Raw genomic sequence first — 19740 nt, 5'->3', positions numbered from 1 at the left:
GGGTCACATGTTCTCATTAGGCTCCACCCTCTGGGCCGCGCTGGATGCCGTCACGGATCAGGATCAGGATCAGGATCAGGATCAGGATCAGGATCAGGATCAGGATCTGAGTGAAGAGAGCAAGTGTTTGCTGAAGCAGATGCAGCGAGAGAAACCTGAGGATCGACCCACACTCCAGGTTCTTCAGTCTCGTGAAGTTTACATAGGAGTCTAAAGTCTGAGAACAGTGAAAATACTTCTGCTTTTATTTGTACATGAACAGTTTGATGGACATCAGCTGCTTTAGAGTAGATGGCTGCATCATGACCAAGTATTGCCTGATAAATGAGAAAAAAAAGAAAGACATAATTTTAATAAATATATTTGCATGTTCATAATATAATCTTAAATTGTTTTTATCATTTTTTTTATATATTTTTGAAATAATAATTTTAATAAGAAAAAATATATACTATTATATTTTTTACATTAACAACATACCAATTTAATGGATATCGGCTGAAAAGGCTGCATATTAAAATGTAATTACATTTTTATTTTTGCATGTTAATAACATAATTGTAATAATTTTGTCATTTACAACAAAAATAATTCTGCTTTTTTTAAAGTAACATATTATTGTTATATTAACAACAAAAGATTTTGATTGCGACATAAACATGGACAAACCAGCACTGTGTTTGATGTGAACAAATGTTGATGTAATGTTTGTTGAGCTTTGCTAGTCCAGGCTGTCCTTGAGCGCAGTCTTGTGGATATCCAGCGCTAGTGTTTCTCTGACACACACGAGCCACACACTCAGTTCAGTCATGAAACATCATCTGACCGATGTGAACGATCCCCAGATCCAGCTTTACTGACGGCTGACAGAAGGCTGCAGAAAACACAGATATACACGTTTAATGAACTCACACTAACCTTCCAGGAATAATAAAATATCCTATACATTTGTTCTGGATTCTGTAAAGCTTTTTTGTCAGCTGAACCTCTGAGATTTTAAGTTAATATTTTAATAATTTAATAATAATTTAATTAATAATTTACTCAAGTTCACATGATATGCACGTGAAAAAATTATTAACTAGCAAGATTTCAGAACTTCCACGACTTTCTGTGGAGAATTAAATATTTAAAATGTATGATATAAATAGTTTAAGGGTCATTTGACTGAAGGAGGCAGATTTCCCTCTTTGTTAATTTTTATTAATTTTTTAATGGGGAAAAATGGATGATAATTATTGCATAAATATTAATTAGTACCATTAAATGATCTCAAAATGCAAAATAAAAAAGATAAAATATTATTAAACAAAAAATACATATATAATAAGTTTTTTTTTTTAAAGTCCGGTCACTTTAACTGTAAGGAACATGAGTGTGTTCATAGATAAGGAGCGCACACGGGTGAATGATGCGTGTGAATAACATCAGCTCTTATGTTGCCAGGATCTTCTCTCTCAGGCCGAGGCTTTACTCGCTGACGTCTCGTCCACAACCGTCTGTCGGAAACTATCCGCTGTTGGACGAAGACTTCTGTCCATAGAGTCCGTCGCTACTTTCCCAGGTTTGATCCCACAGTTGTCTCATAATGTGACTTCCCATATATATATATATATATATATATATATATATACTGTATATATATATATATATATATATATATATATACTGTATATATATATATATATATATATATATATATATACTCACCTAAAGGATTATTAGGAACACCATACTAATACTGTGTTTGACCCCCTTTCGCCTTCAGAACTGCCTTAATTCTACGTGGCATTGATTCAACACGGTGCTGAAAGCATTCTTTAGAAATGTTGGCCCATATTGATAGGATAGCATCTTGCAGTTGATGGAGATTTGTGGGATGCACATCCAGGGCACGAAGCTCCCGTTCCACCACATCCCAAAGATGCTCTATTGGGTTGAGATCTGGTGACTGTGGGGGCCATTTTAGTACAGGGAACTCATTGTCATGTTCAAGAAACCAATTTGAAATGATTCAAGCTTTGTGACATGGTGCATTATCCTGCTGGAAGTAGCCATCAGAGGATGGGTACATGGTGGTCATAAAGGGATGGATATGGTCAGAAACAATGCTCAGGTAGGCCGTGGCATTTAAATGATGCCCAATTGGCACTAAGGGGCCTAAAGTGTGCCAAGAAAACATCCCCCACACCATTACACCACCACCACCAGCCTGCACAGTGGTAACAAGGCATGATGGATCCATGTTCTCATTCTGTTTACGCCAAATTCTGACTCTACCATCTGAATGTCTCAACAGAAATCGAGACTCATCAGACCAGGCAACATTTTTCCAGTCTTCAACTGTCCAATTTTGGTGAGCTTGTGCAAATTGTAGCCTCTTTTTCCTATTTGTAGTGGAGATGAGTGGTACCCGGTGGGGTCTTCTGCTGTTGTAGCCCATCCGCCTCAAGGTTGTGCGTGTTGTGGCTCCACAAATGCTTTGCTGCATACCTCGGTTGTAATGAGTGGTTATTTCAGTCAAAGTTGCTCTTCTATCAGCTTGAATCAGTCGGCCCATTCTCCTCTGACCTCTAGCATCAACAAGGCATTTTCGCCCACAGGACTGCCGCATACTGGATGTTTTTCCCTTTTCACACCATTCTTTGTAAACCCTAGAAATGGTTGTGCGTGAAAATCCCAGTAACTGAGCAGATTGTGAAATACTCAGACCGGCCCGTCTGGCACCAACAACCATGCCACGCTCAAAATTGCTTAAGTCACCTTTCTTTCCCATTCTGACATTCAGTTTGGAGTTCAGGAGATTGTCTTGACCAGGACCACACCCCTAAATGCATTGAAGCAACTGCCATGTGATTGGTTGATTAGATAATTGCATTAATGAGAAATTGGAACAGGTGTTCCTAATAATACTTGAGTGTATATACAGTATATATTTCATTGCTTGAAGAAACATACAAGATACAAAATAAACCTCAAAAGACAAAGCTTAATACAATTTCAAGAAGACCGAATAGCAGCAAACAAAGAATTAATAAACAACATAAACCTAAAGAAGCAGAAAAAAAAGGTTATCATCAAAAAATATCTTCAAAAGAAATAATGGGTTGATAATTAATCCAAAAATATTAAATTGAAATAAATAAAATATTTTAAAATTCAACTTATTTAAACAAGTAAAATGAAACACTTAAAAATAATAAAAATAATACATCTAAAAAATGTTTTACTTGCATGTCATGTGATCATTAATTGACATCGGAGAATAAAAATAAAATAGAATAATAATTTTAAAAAAAATACAAGTATGTGACCATTAACTGACATTCGAGAATAATAAATAACAAATAATAATAATAATAATAATAATAATTTAAAAAATACAAAAAAATATTTTATTTGTCTCCCTGCATTTCATGTGACCAATGTCTAACATCAGACAATTGCAAAAAATAAAATATGTAAATAAATTATTAAAATAAGTTATTCGTTTAGCTGCATGTCATGTCACCATTAACTGACATCAGACAGTAACACAAATAATATATATATATATATATATATATATATATATATATATATATATATATATGTTTTTTCTTCTTCTGCATGTCATGTGAGCATTAACTGAGAACCGTAAACATGTTAATTGTTCATTGTTAAATTATTGAAATATTCAGCTAAAATCTCAGGTGGACTTCAAGTAAATATTTTAGCTTAAAGTGGTTTGGCTGACACAAACGGTTTGTGAATCGCAGCTCTAGTATCTTTAATGGCCAGATCTTTCTATTTCTTCACAGATGGATCCAGTTTCCATTTTCTGGATTACAAAGCTGTAAGATCAAACACCACGGAGAATCCCTCCAGCGCTCGTCCCATGATCAGAAACTCCTCCGGCGACTCCTGTGACGGAGAAGAGCTTCTGTTGAGGCGCAGGGGTTTAGTGTGTAACGGATCTCGCTGGTCTGGAGCGTCGGCTGGACTCAGGTACAGAAACACACCGCAGAACGCTTTTCTTACTTAGTCTTCCTGTCTTGATTCCAGTGCAAATATCTAACATTTCTTAAATCAAGATGCATTTACTAAAGTAGGAAAATGCCATAAGATTTTATGTCTTGTTTTCTGGGGGAATTAATCAAAAATGAAGTGAGTTTTTGCTGAAAACAAGCAAAATGATCTGACAATGGAGTGAGAAAAATAATCTTAATTCAAACAGAAACAATATTATTTTTCTCAACCCGTTGGCAGAAAATTTAGCTAAAAAAAAAAAAAAAAAACACATTTAATTTTTTTTATTTCCCCAGAAAACAAGACATAATATCTTATGTAATTTTACTCATCTAGTAAATGCATCTTGATGTAAGATATTTTTGACATTTGGACTGGAAACAAGACAGAAATACTGAGTAAGTAAAGCATTTTTTACAGTGCAAAGACCAAAGACACCTTTTTCTTGCTTCTATTAGGAGATGAAGTGTCTTACGCGTCAGGAAATACACGACCAGTCCGTTAAAGTGTTGCACATTTATTTTCACAAACACAAAAACATGAAAAATCCTTGAAATTTGTTCGGCCAATACTTTCAAACAGAGCTCAAGTATGACTTTAATTCCTTTGAAATCTTACATCTTTAATCCGGATAATATCTTCCTCAGATTCCGATTTAGACAATTTTCTCATTTTTGACAGCCAGACGTAAGATAACTGTTTCTCTTTCTCCTCCTTCCTCTCTTGAACCACTTTAGCTAAAAACAGCATATGAACATACGTGACCCTGGATCACGTCACCAGTCTCGAGTCGCACGGGTATATCTGTGGCAATAGCCAACAATACATTGTATGGATCAAAACTATCGATTTTTCTTTTATGCCAAAAATCATTAGGATATTAAGTAAAGATCATGTTCCATGAAGATATTTTGTACGTTTCCTACCGTAAATATATAAAACATGTATTTTTGTGAGTGAATGCAGCACAATCACGAACATATATGAACAACTTTAAAGGAGATTTTCTCAATGTTTAGATTTTTTTGCACCCTCAGATTCCAGATTTTCTAATAGTTGTATCTCGGCCAAATATTGGAGATGGTCCTCACTGCAGAACACGAAATCCAGGGGGAGGAGTTGGATCCAGATCCAACTCCTCCCACCTTACATATACCTAAACCTACCCATCTCCACCCCTTAGATCTGGATCCAACTCCGCCCCCCTGGATCTCGTGTACTGCAGTGAGGTGCTACTGAAATATTGTCCTATCATAACTAACATACATCAATGGAAAGCTTATTTATTCAGCTTGACCCTTATGACTGGTTTTGTGGTCCAGGGTCACATATAAGGAGGAGTGGCTTTATAGCTATCTTCAAGTAAATTATACAAAGAAAACTTCAAGTAAAATATACAACATATATACAAAATATACAAATAAACAACTTCGAGTAAATGCAGTACAGGAAAACTTTGGATAACTTCAAAGTCAACTCTTAAAGGTGCAGTGTGTAATTTTAGCGCATCTTGTGGTGAGGTTGTGAACTGCACCCAACAGAAGTTACAGTGGCCGACAGGAAGTGATGTCGTCGTCTGAGACAGCAGAGAGTAGCCAGTTAAACAATGAGGTTTCTTTACAAAGATAAATTAAGAAATTAGGTTTACTTAATTATTCAGTAAAACGATATGTTATTGCGAATATTACTGTAACTTGTTCATCATTGTGTCAGTGTTTTATTCGCTGACTTTAGCTGAAGCTTCTTTACACGAAGAACAACATAGTGACGAAACGCGTTTGTCCGTTCAGGGCCACCGTACAAACATGTGGATGTAAGCGGACCCGCGGTGTGTGTAGAGAGAAATGCCTCATTCTAAGCGAATAAAAACATAACGGTTCATTAAGTAAGGTCTTTATACACCACTGAAAACATATGATATTGCATTTCTGTCAACAAATCCTCCTAAATATGACACACTGCACCTTTAAATAATACAGCACTGTACATAAAACAGAAATAGGCTGAGAATAATAATAATAATACCCACTGAGTGCATATTGACTTGGCTCTTCATCAGGGAAGACGAGCCCTCTCCAGACAGCAGGTCTCAGAACAGTTCTCCGGTGCACAGGAGGAGTCAGGAGAGGAGAGCCCTGAACCGGTCCTGCTCCGTCCCGGACTCCAACAACCCTCGGGTGTTCAGTCCTCCCTCACACACTCCCATCAGCATGCTGGTGTCCGACCTGTCCGAGATCAGCGAGGACGAGAGCTGGAGCGGGAGACTGCGGGCTAAACACACTCGGGCCGAGAGAAGGTCCGAGCGGGGAGGAGAGGAGTCACGTGACCCGTCTGTGGATGCGACGGTCGAGCCGGACGCTCCTGAGACGGATCAAAGCGACTTTGTAGATGCTGAAATCCTGGAAGACGGAGATCTGTGCTGCTCAAACCACGACAGCCAAACTATCCCATCCCTGAATGAGGGATATCAGAATGAGGTTTGTTTGTTCATACAGAACGGCCGAGATATATGACCCATATTATTATTATTATTATTTGGAATTAAAATTCCCTGATAATTTACTCTCTCACACGTCATCCGAGATGTTCATGTCTTTCTTTCTTCAGTTGTAAAAGAAATGAAGGTTTTTGAGGATTTTCTCCATATAGTGACTTCAATTGGGTCCAAATGTGAGTTTCAGTGCAGCTTCAAAGTCTCGACACGATCCAGCCGAGGAATAAGAGTCTTATCTAGACAAACCGACATTTTAGAACTAAAATAAACATTTATATACTTTTTAACCACAAATGCTCGTCTTGCACTAGCTGTGATGCGACACACATTACATAATCAAGTTGAAAGGTGTAGTGGATTTTTTCCCTAAACCTGACTATCTAGCGTCTTCAAATCAACACTTAATAAGCTTTATACTCTAGCTCTCTGCGTCTTCCGTCCACAACTGGCCGAGTCTCTTACTCTAACTAACTCGCTTCCCTAAACTGACCTGCTGTGCAACAGTAATAACAGACAGACTTTCAGCAAATGTCCTTTAAATGCCTTTATTAACGGCCGGGAGAGTATTCGAGCAGTTCTCAGAGAAACTCACCCAAGAAGAATCAAGGCCGGAGGATCTCAGACAAATTCCATTGAGACTCCCACAGTGCACAACAGTTTTTATAGTATAGATAGAGGTATGGCATAAATGTCACGCTGCATTACATCATTTCCCCACTATTTGATTGGTTCTTCATATGCAAACCCCTCTGTTACTAGGTAAAACAAACTTTGTTTTAATGATGACTTCATTTGTTAATCACAAGATTCTAACAGACTGTCTAGTTTCATTTCCCAAACTATGTTATTTATACACACACACACACACACACACACACACGCACACACTCAAAGACACAAGTTTTCCATTGGTTTCGTCACAGTACATCCTGTTCAAATGTTAGATGTTAAATAAGGTTAGATGTTAGAAACATGGTTAGTTTAATATACAGTTTAAAATTTCTACGGAAAATGTTCCGGTTCAGAAATGTAGAGTAATGCGAAAAACTCCTCCTCAATTTCTCCGATCGTCCTCCGATAGTTCAAAATCGTCCGACATCGTTGTTTTACCTTTTATTTATTTTGTAAATGGCGTTTGACTCAGTAAACACTAGGTCTGTACCTCCGCCTTCGTCAAGCGTGACCTTTCAACCTGATTACGTAATGTGTGTCGCATCACAGCTAGTGCAAGATGAGCACTAGTGGATAAAAAGTGGATAAATGTTTATTATTGTTCTAAAATGTCGGCTGGTTTGTCTAGATAAGACTCTTATTCCTTGGCTGGATCGTGTCGAGACTTTGAAGCTGCACTGAAACTCACATCTGGACCCCATTGAAGTCACTATATATAGACAAATCCTTGAATGTTTTCCTCAAAAACCTTAATTTCTTTTCGACTGAAGGAAGAAAGACATGAACAACTCGGATGACGTGGAGGAGAGTAAATTATCAGGAAATTTTAATTCTGAAGTGAACTACTCCTTTAAACCAAGACACTACAGTTTATTTCATGCACTGCTCAATATTGAGATTTGAGTCTCTTCTGTTCCAGAACATATCTTCTCTCAGACTAGTGGAAAGAGAACATCCAAAAGAAACATTTAAGTGTTTTAACTAACTAACTTTTGGCCCAATGGCTGGTGACTTCTGAAAATGTACTAGCCATAAGCATGTTTTAACCAGTTATGACACCAACATTTTAGATGCCAGTGAAAATTCACAATCCTCTATTCCAATTTCGATGCCACAGCTAAAACTATTAACCTAACTAATATAAATTTAAATCATTATTAAAGGTGCAATGCGCAAGTCTCTGAGTTTTTGCAGAACTATGCCCCCTCTGGCGACAAGCGAAACTGCAACCAAGTGAGCGTGAACGCACATGACGTCACGCCCAGTCTCAAATTCCGTCCCGAATCCCTCTTATTTATTTTACCGTACAGGATTATAGAGGCAATCGCAGTGATCAGAGAAGGGCTCATTCAGCCCATCAGGCAATTGTTTAAGCATGTATGGGTTAGAAAAACGGGTATTTTTAACATGAAATGTTGCGCATTGCACCTTTAAAGACGAGAAGCAGTAGTTTTCAGGTATTTTTTGACACATTTTTTGTGAATTTGTCAAGTCGTCGTGAAGGAGAGCTCAATTCAGTATTTGCGCGCTGTCTGAGACGCGCTTTCTGCGCTCGCTCCTGATGTTTGAGCACACACAACTCTCCACACAGCGTTCACGTAACGAATTGAGTTCTTTTTTGCATCTTCGTGCACTTGAATATTTCCATTGGCACGGCTTAGACTCTCAGTGCTGGTCTGTTGACTGTCTCGCTCGTCGTTCACGTTCTCCAACACTGCGTCGTTAGAATTCACAGAAATCAGCTGGGGAAGAACGGTGATGCAGTTTTAGCACTTTGAAAGTGTGATAAAAAGAAGTGTGTTGATGTAAAATGAATGAGCGATATTGTTGTATGTTTGTTCCCAGTGGATGTGCCTGCGGGATCTTCTCTCCCGCTCCGCTCCGCTCTCAGTGAATGAGCTCTGGGCTTTATGCCACACGTGTCTCTCCACGCTGCAGACGTACATCGACCTCCCGGGTCAGTCGACATCAAAGACTCCTTACTTTGTCTTTGTTTATGTGACATGTCCATAATTAACCTATATTTTAATGCAGGGCTTTGCTAATGCACATATGCATTTTTAATAAACATTTTCTAATACTCATATGATTATTATGCATGAAGTGTTTGAGCTGTTTTTACTTCAGAGACCTGATGGAATATTTGTAATAAGTTAAAACTTGATAATAAAAACATATAGAGAAGTGGTGAACAGTTACAGCATATACGAATATATGCACTTTCCTATAAGCTTGTTTCTGCCACGGAGTAAAACAAATAAAATACAAAAGATAGTTGCGAGTTTATATCTCACAATGTAGATTTTTTTTGTCTCTGAATTGCAAAATTACATCTCACAATTCTGAGAAAGTCAGTTATAAACTTGGATTTATGAGAAATAAAGTCAGAATTGTGGGATAAAAAGTCGCAGTTACCAATTACCTTGTAATTTCAACACTATGAAAATAATATACAATGCGATTCATTAAATATATAAATAAAATAGACATTCTTGACATTACTATACATTTTTTAATAAAATCTTGAATGTTGAAGCAAGATTTTTGTATTATTATTTACTATCAATATTATTTATAATTTTTTCAAACAATTAAAATAAAACACTAAAAAATTATAAAAATAGCACAAATAAAAAAACATTTACTTTTGTTTACTTGCATGTCATGTCACCATTAACTGACATCAGGCAATAATAAATAATTAAAATTGTAATAAATATATATTTATAAATGGTCAAATGACATGCAGCTAAACAATAGTTAATAATTAAAATGTAATACTTTTTTTATTAAAACGCACACACACACACACACACGCACACACGCACACACACACGCACACACGCACACACACACACACACACACACACACACACACACGCATACACACACACACACACACACACACACACACACACACACACACACACACACACACACACACACACACACACACACACACACATGCACATTTTGCATTGTTAAATCATTGAAATATTCAAATAGAATCTCTTAAGCTAAATATTTTAGTTTAAAGGGGTTTGGCTGACTTGACATTCCTAAGATTTGAACCTAAAATCTTGAATGATGAAGCAAGGAATGTAATTTTCCATCTTCCCACATTCAGAAACACTGATAGTTTCAGCAACCATCACACTTTAATAAGAGCTAAAGGCAATATTTGCTCCTGATGTGTATGATCACGTGTTCTCTGTGTGCCTTCAGACTATGTGTGTCTGGACTCAGTGTTTGTGGGCTGTGAAGGAGAGATGCTGTTTCTCAGACCCAAAAACTCAGGTATGAGCTCTCACAACTAATGCAGTCGTTCATTAACTTCAGTTCATTAACTCATTAACTCAGGGCTTTCTCCTCCTATGCTCCTAGACTCTAGATTTCTCATATTAAAGATGCACAAAATCTAAACATTTGTAAATCCAACCTAAAAACTCACTTTTTTTAGGTTGGCTTTTTCCTAAAGGTTTAGTTATTTTGTATTCCTTTTGTTTGTGTATCTGTGTATTTTTTACTCTTATTTATTTTTCTCTTTGTATTTGTGTGTAAAGTGCCTTGAGAAGCTGCTTTAAAGGCGCTATATAAAATAAAGTTTATTATTATTAATTGTCCTTCTCAGTCTCCTGTGATGCGTTTTTCCTGGCTCCTGAATTTCAAGAACATGGAATTGTGACGGAAAAGGTTTGTCACTATGGCAACCACTTTCTAGTAGTGACACACAGTGCTGTGTGTTTTAACGGATGTGTGTTTTTCTCTAGGCGTGTGTGTACGGGGTGGCAGCCGTCCTCTGGGCTTCAGCCAAGTTTAATTTGTCTCCCGATCAGAAGTTGGCCATGCCGAGGAAACTCAAGAGACTCCTGCTGGAGATGGCCAAGAGAACGCCAATCGAAAGACCGTCTATTGAAGCGGCCAAAAAGGTGCTTGAGAACCATCATTATTTAAAACGTATTTTATAGAGTCATATTTTAATCCAAAACCTAGGATCCAAAATATAGGAGAATTATATTTATTATAAAGAAAAATTTAATGAAAAGAAAACTCTATTGTGCAGGAACTTTATATAGTGTGTATATATAGTGTATTTACAGTACATAATAGAAATAATACATTTAAAAAAATTGTTTTTAGGTGTCTTATGCTCAACAGTAAGAACAGTAATATTGTGAAATATTATTACAATTAAAATCATTAAAATATATTTACAATACACTTTACATTAAGGTTTCATTTGTTAACATAATTAATACAAATTGTATTAATTAACAGTGTGCAATATTTATTTTTTTGCAACGTTTAATAATCGTTAGCCAATGTTATTCTGTTGTCCAAAAATACAGTTGTTCATTGTTTTTAACTAATTAACTAATGTTAAGAAATCCAATATTAAATCCCATTTTAAAAATGTATTAGTAAATGTGAAAATTAACATAGAAGAATTATTGTTCATTGTTAGTTAACGTTGAAAAACTAAGAGCTTTGGGTACTAGAAAGGTGCATTATACATAACAAATTATTATTATTATTATATGTTAACTAAAGTAAGTAATATTAACAAATGAAACCCTACATATGTAATATATATATATATATATATCATTAATGTGAAAATAATAATGTGTTATTTAAATTAAATAAATACTGATTTTAATCATTCATGATTTTGGGCTGAATTTTCCTGAACATAATTTCACAGTGTAATTATGGATGATTATTATGTAATAATTATTACATGATAATTATTATGTAATTATTCATTCAGTGTTAAAAGGCTTCATTAGCCTGTTTGCGTATGGTAATGTGGTTTATGTCTGCTGTCATATTTCAGTGTTGCCGTGACTACCTCTGCCGGCAGGGAAGTGATGCAGAGAGTGTGTGGACGCAGCTCATCAGTCGAGTTCATCAGGTGACGCGTCAGCATCTGATCTCATCTCCTCACTTCTAGAGAGTCTCTGTTCTCTGTGCCGTTTACTATGGAAACTTCTTTCCACCATTGCAACGTTTTATCTCCAAATTCTGCAGCACAGCTCAGTGGGAGAGCTCACGGTCTGCACATTCTCCTGTGAGAAATAAAGTCAGAATTACCAGAAATAAAGTCAGAATTACCAGAAATAAAGTCAGAATTACGAGAAATAAATTCAGAATTACGAGAAATAAATTCAGAATTACGAGAAATAAATTCAGAATTACGAGAAATAAAGTGAGAATTGTGTGAAATAAAGTCAGAATTACGAGAAATAAAGTCAGAATTACGAGAAATTAATTCAGAATTACGTGAAATAAATTCTGAATTACGAGAAATAAATTCAGAATTACAAGAAATAAAGTCAAAATTACGAGAAATAAATTCAGAATTACGAGAAATAAAGTGAGAATTGTGTGAAATAAAGTCAGAATTACGAGAAATAAAGTCAGAATTACGAGAAATAAATTCAGAATTACGAGATATAAAGTCAGAAGTACGAGAAATAAAGTGAGAATTGTGTGAAATAAAGTCAGAATTGCGAGAAATAAAGTCAGAATTACGAAAAATAAAGTCAGAATTATGAGAAATAAAGTCAGAATTGCGAGAAATAAAGTCAGAATTGCGAGAAATAAAGTCAGAATTGCGAGAAATAAAGTCAGAATTGCGAGAAATAAAGTCAGAATTGCAAGAAATAAAGTCAGAATTACGAGAAATAAAGTCAGAATTGCGAGAAATAAAGTCAGAATTGCGAGAAATAAATTCAGAATTACGAGAAATAAAGTCAGAATTACGAGATATAAAGTCAGAATTACGTGAAATAAAGTCAGAATTACGAGAAATAAAGTCAGAATTGCGAGAAATAAAGTCAGAATTGCGAGAAACAAAGTCAGAATTATGAGAAATAAAGTCAGAATTGCGAGAAACAAAGTCAGAATTGCGAGAAACAAAGTCAGAATTACGAGAAATAAAGTGAGAATTGTGTGAAATAAAGTCAGAATTGCGAGAAATTAAGACAGAATTGTGAGAAAAAAAGTAGCAATTACCTTTTTTATTTGCAAGCTTATATTTCGCAATCATGACTTTTTCTCCTTATCGTGAGTTTCTATTACAATCCTGAAAAAAAGTCTGAATTGCGCGAAAGTCAGAATTGTGAAATAAAATGTTGCAGTTACCTTTTTAGTTTTTATTCTGTGGCGGAAACGAGTTTCCATATTTGATCAACAGAAGCATTGTCCTTCTACCGCATGAAACATGTCAGTCCAGTGATATCAGCAACACACACTCATCTCTGTCCCGTTTGCACATCTAATACACATGTTTTTAACTCCACTCTCCAGATAGTTATGAATTGAATTTTCATTAGATTTCTCAAAGGAATGCAATTGCTCAGAAGTTGATCTTTCAAATCTCAGGAGACTTGGTTTAAATATCAACTTTCCCACAGATGTTTATTCTAAAATTCTTTATACAAACTAAAAATAGAACCAAATAAAGAGTAAATCCCAACTACTCTCACAAACACACAAACGCTCTTCTGTAACTCTTTCCGGTCTTAATGCATGAACTTCGGTCAGCAAGTTTCTAATAACCAGAAGTGTGTTTCATTGAAGGCATTGGATGGGAATAGAGGTACAGAGGAACCGTGTTCTCCTGAGTGTGCTGGACACACACCTGACCCACACTTAGGAGAAGTTAACACAGGTGCGAGTCATTCTGCCAATTTGCATTTTTAACATTTCAGATTAAATAAAGGAAACTCTCACAAAACATTTTCAGCTCATATTTCACCCTAAAATCAGAAGAGAGAAATCCTACTGCTCATAAAGAAAGCCTATTATCTTTATGACAATTAAGCATATTTACCCACACATTCTTTGTAATGTAATGTGAAAAGAATCTCATATGTTATAATGTGAAGAAAAATAAAATAATTATGGATCTTCAGTGTCACATAATCCTTCACAAATCACTCTAATATGATGATTTGATGCTCAAGAAACATTTATGATTATTATCAATGTTGAAAACAGTTTTGCTGTTTCATATGTTTGTGGAAACCATATTATTAATATTATTATTATTTTTTAAATAGCGATATTTTGTGTGTGTATATATATATATATATATAATATATATATATATATATATATATATATATATATATATATAAAATGAGAATCAGAAAACTCAAAAGTAAAATGGATGCATTACAGAAATGAGAATATGAGGGGAATGTGCTTTTGCTATTAAAATACAGTCATATTCCAAAAAAAAAATAATTAATGGTCCTAAAATAGGATTCCTCTTCATTATGTATAATTTCTTATATATTTGTTTTTGGGGCTAAAATGTGATCCGCACATGTTTTCATGAGATCCACCCTGTTTTGTAATGAATGTTCAAACATGTGTGTCGGCTGAATATGAACATGCTTTACTATATTTGTGTGGTAATCTGCAGGTGTGTTTTTGTCTCAGGTTTTGTCCCGTTGGCCTCTGAGGGCCGGTTGGCCCCTGTAACTGGTCCTGTTCCTCATAATTACCCAGTGTCCTCCACCAGCATCAGTTTTCCCGAGGCCTTCACCTCTCCTGATACACACTTCAGCCCGATAGTCCTGACCCCAAACACACAGTCTGAGCTGTAGGTCTACTGACGCGCTCTTATATATATATATATAAGATGGACTATCCGCTTTCACTTCTAGAACTTTTTTACACTTCGATTTTTTTCAAGTGCTTTCTGCAATAATCTGCCAAGTGTCTTCTTTATAAAGAGACCAACCTTAGGTCAAAGCATTCATGAATTACAACATTTAAGTTGAAACGGGTGAAAGTTAACCGTTTCAAGAACAATTCACTGATATATTTCCCCCACGTTTTTTTTTGGCGAGGAATAAAGGCAGACTTGTGAGAAATAAGGTCAGGATTGTGAGAAATAAAGTCAGAATTGTAATAAATAAAGTCAGGATTGTGATAAATAAGGTCAGGATTGTGAGAAATAAAGTCAGAATTGTAATAAATAAAGTCAGGATTGTGATAAATAAAGTCAGGATTGTGAGAAATAAAGTCAGAATTGTAATAAATAAAGTCAGGATTGTGATAAATAAAGTCAGGATTGTGAGAAATAAAGTCAGAATTGTAATAAATAAAGTCAGGATTGTAATAAATAAAGTCATAAATAAAGTCAGAATTGTAATAAATAAAGTCAGGATTGTGAGAAATAAAGTCAGAATTGTGATAAATAAAGTCAGAATTGTAATAAATAAAGTCAGGATTGTAATAAATAAAGTCATAAATAAAGTCAGAATTGTAATAAATAAAGTCAGGATTGTGAGAAATAAAGTCAGAATTGTAATAAATAAAGTCAGGATTGTAATAAATAAAGTCATAAATAAAGTCAGAATTGTAATAAATAAAGTCAGGATTGTGATAAATAAAGTCAGGATTGTGAGAAATAAAGTCAGAATTGTAATAAATAAAGTCAGAATTGTAATAAATAAGGTCAGGATTGTGATAAATAACGTCAGAATTGTAATAAATAAAGTCAGAATTGTGAGAAAGTCAGAATTGTAATTAATAAAGTCAGGATTGTGATAAAGAAAGTCAGAATTGTAATAAAGAAAGTCAGAATTGTAATAAAGAAAGTCAGAATTGTAATAAATAAAGTCAGAATTGTGATAAAGTCAGAATTGTGAAAAATAAAGTCAAAATTGTGATAAATAAAGTCAGAATTGTAATAAATAAAGTCAGGATTGTGAAAAATAAAGTCCGAATTGTGACAAAGTCAGAATTGTGAAAAATAAAGTCAGAAATCTGATAAATAAAGTCAGAATTGTGAAAAATAAAGTCAGAAATCTGATAAAGTCAGAATTGTGAGAAATAAAGTCAGAATTGTGAGAAATAAAGTCAGAAATGCGAGAAATAAAGTCCGAATTGTGAGAAATAAAGTCAAAATTGTAAGATATAAAGCCAGAATTACAAGAAATAAAGTCAGAATTGCGAAAAATAGTCACAGTTGCGAATTGTGAGAAATTTCAGAATTGCGAGAATTAAAGTCAGAATTATGAAATAAAGTCAGAAATGCAAGAAATAAAGTCAGAAATGTGAGAAAATAAAGTCAGAAATGCGAGAAATAAAGTCAGAATTGTGAAATAAAGTTAGAAATGCGAGAAACAAAGTCCAAAATTCGAGAAATAAAGTCAGAATTGCGAGAAATAAAGTCAGAATTGCGAGAAGTAAAGTCAGAATTGCGAGAAGTCAGAATTGCGAGAAGTAAAGTCAGAATTTTGATAAATAAAGTCAGAATTATGAGAAATAAAGTCAGAATTGTGAAATAAAGTTAGAAATGCGAGAAACAAAGTCAGAAATTCGAGAAATAAAGTCAGAATTGCGCGAAATAAAGTCAGAATTGCGAGAAGTAAAGTCAGAATTCTGAGAAATAAAGTCAGAATTGTGAAATAAAGTTAGAAATGCGAGAAACAAAGTCAGAAATTCGAGAAATAAAGTCAGAATTGCGAGAAATAAAGTCAGAATTGCAAGAAGTAAAGTCAGAATTGCGAGAAATAAAGTCAGAATTGTGAGAAGTAAAGTCAGAATTGCGAGAAGTCAGAATTGCGAGAAGTCAGAATTGCGAGAAGTCAGAATTGCGAGAAGTCAGAATTGCGAGAAGTCAGAATTGCGAGAAGTCAGAATTGCGAGAAGTCAGAATTGCGAGAAGTCAGAATTGCGAGAAGTCAGAATTGCGAGAAGTCAGAATTGCGAGAAGTCAGAATTGCGAGAAGTCAGAATTGCGAGAAGTCAGAATTGCGAGAAGTCAGAATTGCGAGAAGTCAGAATTGCGAGAAGTCAGAATTGCGAGAAGTCAAGTCAGAATTGTGATAAATAAAGTCAGAATTATGAGAAATAAAGTCAGAATTGTGAAATAAAGTTAGAAATGCGAGAAATAAAGTCAGAAATTCGAGAAATTAAGTCAGAATTGCGAGAAATAAAGTCAGAATTGCGAGAAGTAAAGTCAGAATTATGAGAAATAAAGTCAGAATCTTATAAACTCTGATCTAGGATCTAATGCTCTTGTTTGTTTTTAAGGATTGTCTCTTTTGATGACATCACAGATGAAACTATCCCGCTAGAGCCAGAAGAACCGGACGAGAGCGACACTGAGGATGATGGGATTGAGGGAGTATTCTCTACGGCGGATCATGTGACCGGTTGTTCATCATCATCCAGTTGTAAGACTCTTGTGAATTCAACGCCTCCAGTGATTACCCAAATAACCAATAAAGAAACGGACAAACAGCCAAACTACCCCACTCTACCATGTGACAATGGGTTTTATAACAACTTCCTGTTACAACAAGACCCACAGACAGGAAGTCTGACCCTACTTCCTGTTCAGATCGCCATGCTTCAGCCAATCACAGGCGTGCATCACTTCAGCGCAGAACCACTAAACATCAAACTACCAAAACCTTTATCTTCTGTAAAGCCAGACGCCGCTCTCAGGAATGAAGGCAGTGTTTGCCATAGAGATAATAACTCTACAGTGTCTCCTGAAAGGGTTTTGAATATTTCTGCTCCTCACTGTATGAATCACACACTGACTCTCTCGAGCTCGTGTTGGAGATGCTCGTGTCTGAAGCGTGTGTGTGACCTGATCAGAGAACACTTCACGTTAGACGGACAGCTGGAGATCGGACTCGGAGATCTGGCAATGGGTAACCATTTTATATGTAAATCATTTTAATTTATTTTAATAACAATTTAACTTTTCGACTTATTTTACCGTATTATTACTTCATTAAACAATTTTTTTTTTGAAATAATTATTTGGTTTTATTTTTTTATTTGCATTTTATTTAGTTTTTATTTATTTTATTTTATTATTACTATTACTTTTTTTTGTAATTTTTTTTATTTAAATTATAATTTTTTTTACATTTTGTTTTGTTTTATTATTTATATTTTATTATTATTATGTTTGTTTTACCATTTATTACTGTTTTTTATTATTATTTTAATTGTTTTATTTTTTACATTTTACTTTTTGTTTTATTATTTATATATTTTATTATTATTACTATTATTATTATGTTTTACAATTTATTATTATTATTTTATCATTAGTTAATTTTTTATTTTAATATTTTATTTTGTTCATTTTTTTTCATTTTAGTATTTTTGTATATTAATTATCATAATTGTTTTCATTTTTTTTATTTTCTTTTGTTTATTTCTACTTTTTTTTATTCTTTTTTTTTTTTACAATTTATTATAATTTTTTGTATTGTTTTAATTATTTAATTACTTTTATTATAAAAATGTTTTGCATAGTTTTTACATTTTACTATTTTTGTATTATTTTATTTGATTATTTTCAATTATTTTCAATAAATTGATTATATTGATTTATGTCATAAATTCACAGATTTTTCTATTAATTAAATCCAGGGGAGCTCACAAGAAATAAACTGAGGAACTTAAGCAATGTTCCTCTGCGTTATGTTTATGTAATATGCCACAGATTTTCACACAGATTTTGCCTTTCTTTGAATGGCCTTGATTCAAGGACTCTCTCATGTCTTGTCTCTTTCTAGGAGAATACATCTTTTCCCTGAAAAACCTGCTTTTTGACACTTTTTGCCGAGCAATACGGGAGAAGTTCAGCGATGTGTTCTGGGAGCAGAAGTTGCTGTGTGACCTTCATCATCTGATTAATCTGTGAGAGTCAACATAAACCAGATCAGCTCCTCATTTACATATGCAGCATTTGCTTTTAGAAACAGTCTCTGTGATATTCTGGTCTCTAGATATGGCTTCTTTAGTTTAACACTGTGATTTTCTGCCAAGCAAAAATCGTGCATCTGATCACTTAATAAAACACACTAGAATTTTTTCACTTATTGTTTTTGCATGGGGTCAGAAAAATATACTTAATTCCTATGGAAAATATGGTTAATTAGTTAGTTTGTTATTATTATTATTCGTTCATTGGTAGATTTTAGTTAGTTGGTTAGTTGGTTAGTTAGTTAGTTGGTTAGTAAGTTGGTTGGTTGGTTGGTTGGTTGGTTGGTTGGTTGGTTGGTTGGTTGGTTGGTTGGTTGGTTGGTTGGTTGGTTAGTTAGTTAGTTGGTTATATCTGTAAAATAATATATCTTGTCATATTATTATCAGTTCATTGGTAGATTTTAGTTAGTTGGTTAGTTAGTTGGTTATATCTGTAAGATAATATATCTTGTCATATTATTATCAGTTCATTGGTAGATTTTAGTTGGTTGGTTATATCTGTAAGATAATATATCTTGTCATATTATTATCAGTTCATTGGTAAATTTTAGTTAGTTGGTTAGTTAGTAAGTTAGTTAGTTAGTTTGTTTGTTATTTAGTTGGTTGGTTGGTTCTGTAAGAAAATATATCTTGTAATAGTATTATTCGTTCATTGGTAGATTTTAGTTGGTTCATTTGTTGGTTAGTTAGTTAATTGGTTAGTTGGTTGGTTGGTTGGTTAGTTAGTTAGTTAGTTGGTTGGTTGGTTGGTTATTTAGTTGGTTATATATGTAAGATAATATATCTTGTCATATTGTTATCAGTTCATT

General features: G+C 34.3%; 1 protein-coding gene across 1 annotated transcript in view; it reads left to right on the top strand.

The window, feature by feature from the left end:
- LOC309491603 (kinase non-catalytic C-lobe domain-containing protein 1-like) overlaps positions 1-19740 on the top strand; it is a gene marked incomplete at its 3' end in the record, with an annotated part of 32750 nt that overhangs the window by 10464 nt on the left and 2546 nt on the right. Inside the window, exons 4-16 of the mRNA XM_082190666.1 lie at positions 2-178; positions 1447-1564; positions 3801-3987; positions 6068-6485; positions 9020-9131; positions 10400-10471; positions 10806-10867; positions 10945-11103; positions 12012-12089; positions 13760-13850; positions 14627-14789; positions 17234-17862; positions 18742-18865. Coding sequence (XP_082046792.1) covers positions 2-178; positions 1447-1564; positions 3801-3987; positions 6068-6485; positions 9020-9131; positions 10400-10471; positions 10806-10867; positions 10945-11103; positions 12012-12089; positions 13760-13850; positions 14627-14789; positions 17234-17862; positions 18742-18865 — 2390 coding nt within the window. The remainder of the gene's footprint in view (position 1; positions 179-1446; positions 1565-3800; positions 3988-6067; positions 6486-9019; positions 9132-10399; positions 10472-10805; positions 10868-10944; positions 11104-12011; positions 12090-13759; positions 13851-14626; positions 14790-17233; positions 17863-18741; positions 18866-19740) is intronic.

The sequence above is a fragment of the Leuciscus leuciscus genome (genome assembly GCF_965113295.1).
Source record: "Leuciscus leuciscus genome assembly, contig: HAP1_SCAFFOLD_383, whole genome shotgun sequence".
Taxonomy (NCBI): Eukaryota; Metazoa; Chordata; class Actinopteri; order Cypriniformes; family Leuciscidae; genus Leuciscus; species Leuciscus leuciscus.
Note: the sequence above shows the minus strand (reverse complement) of the source record. Positions and strands in the feature narration are given on the sequence as shown.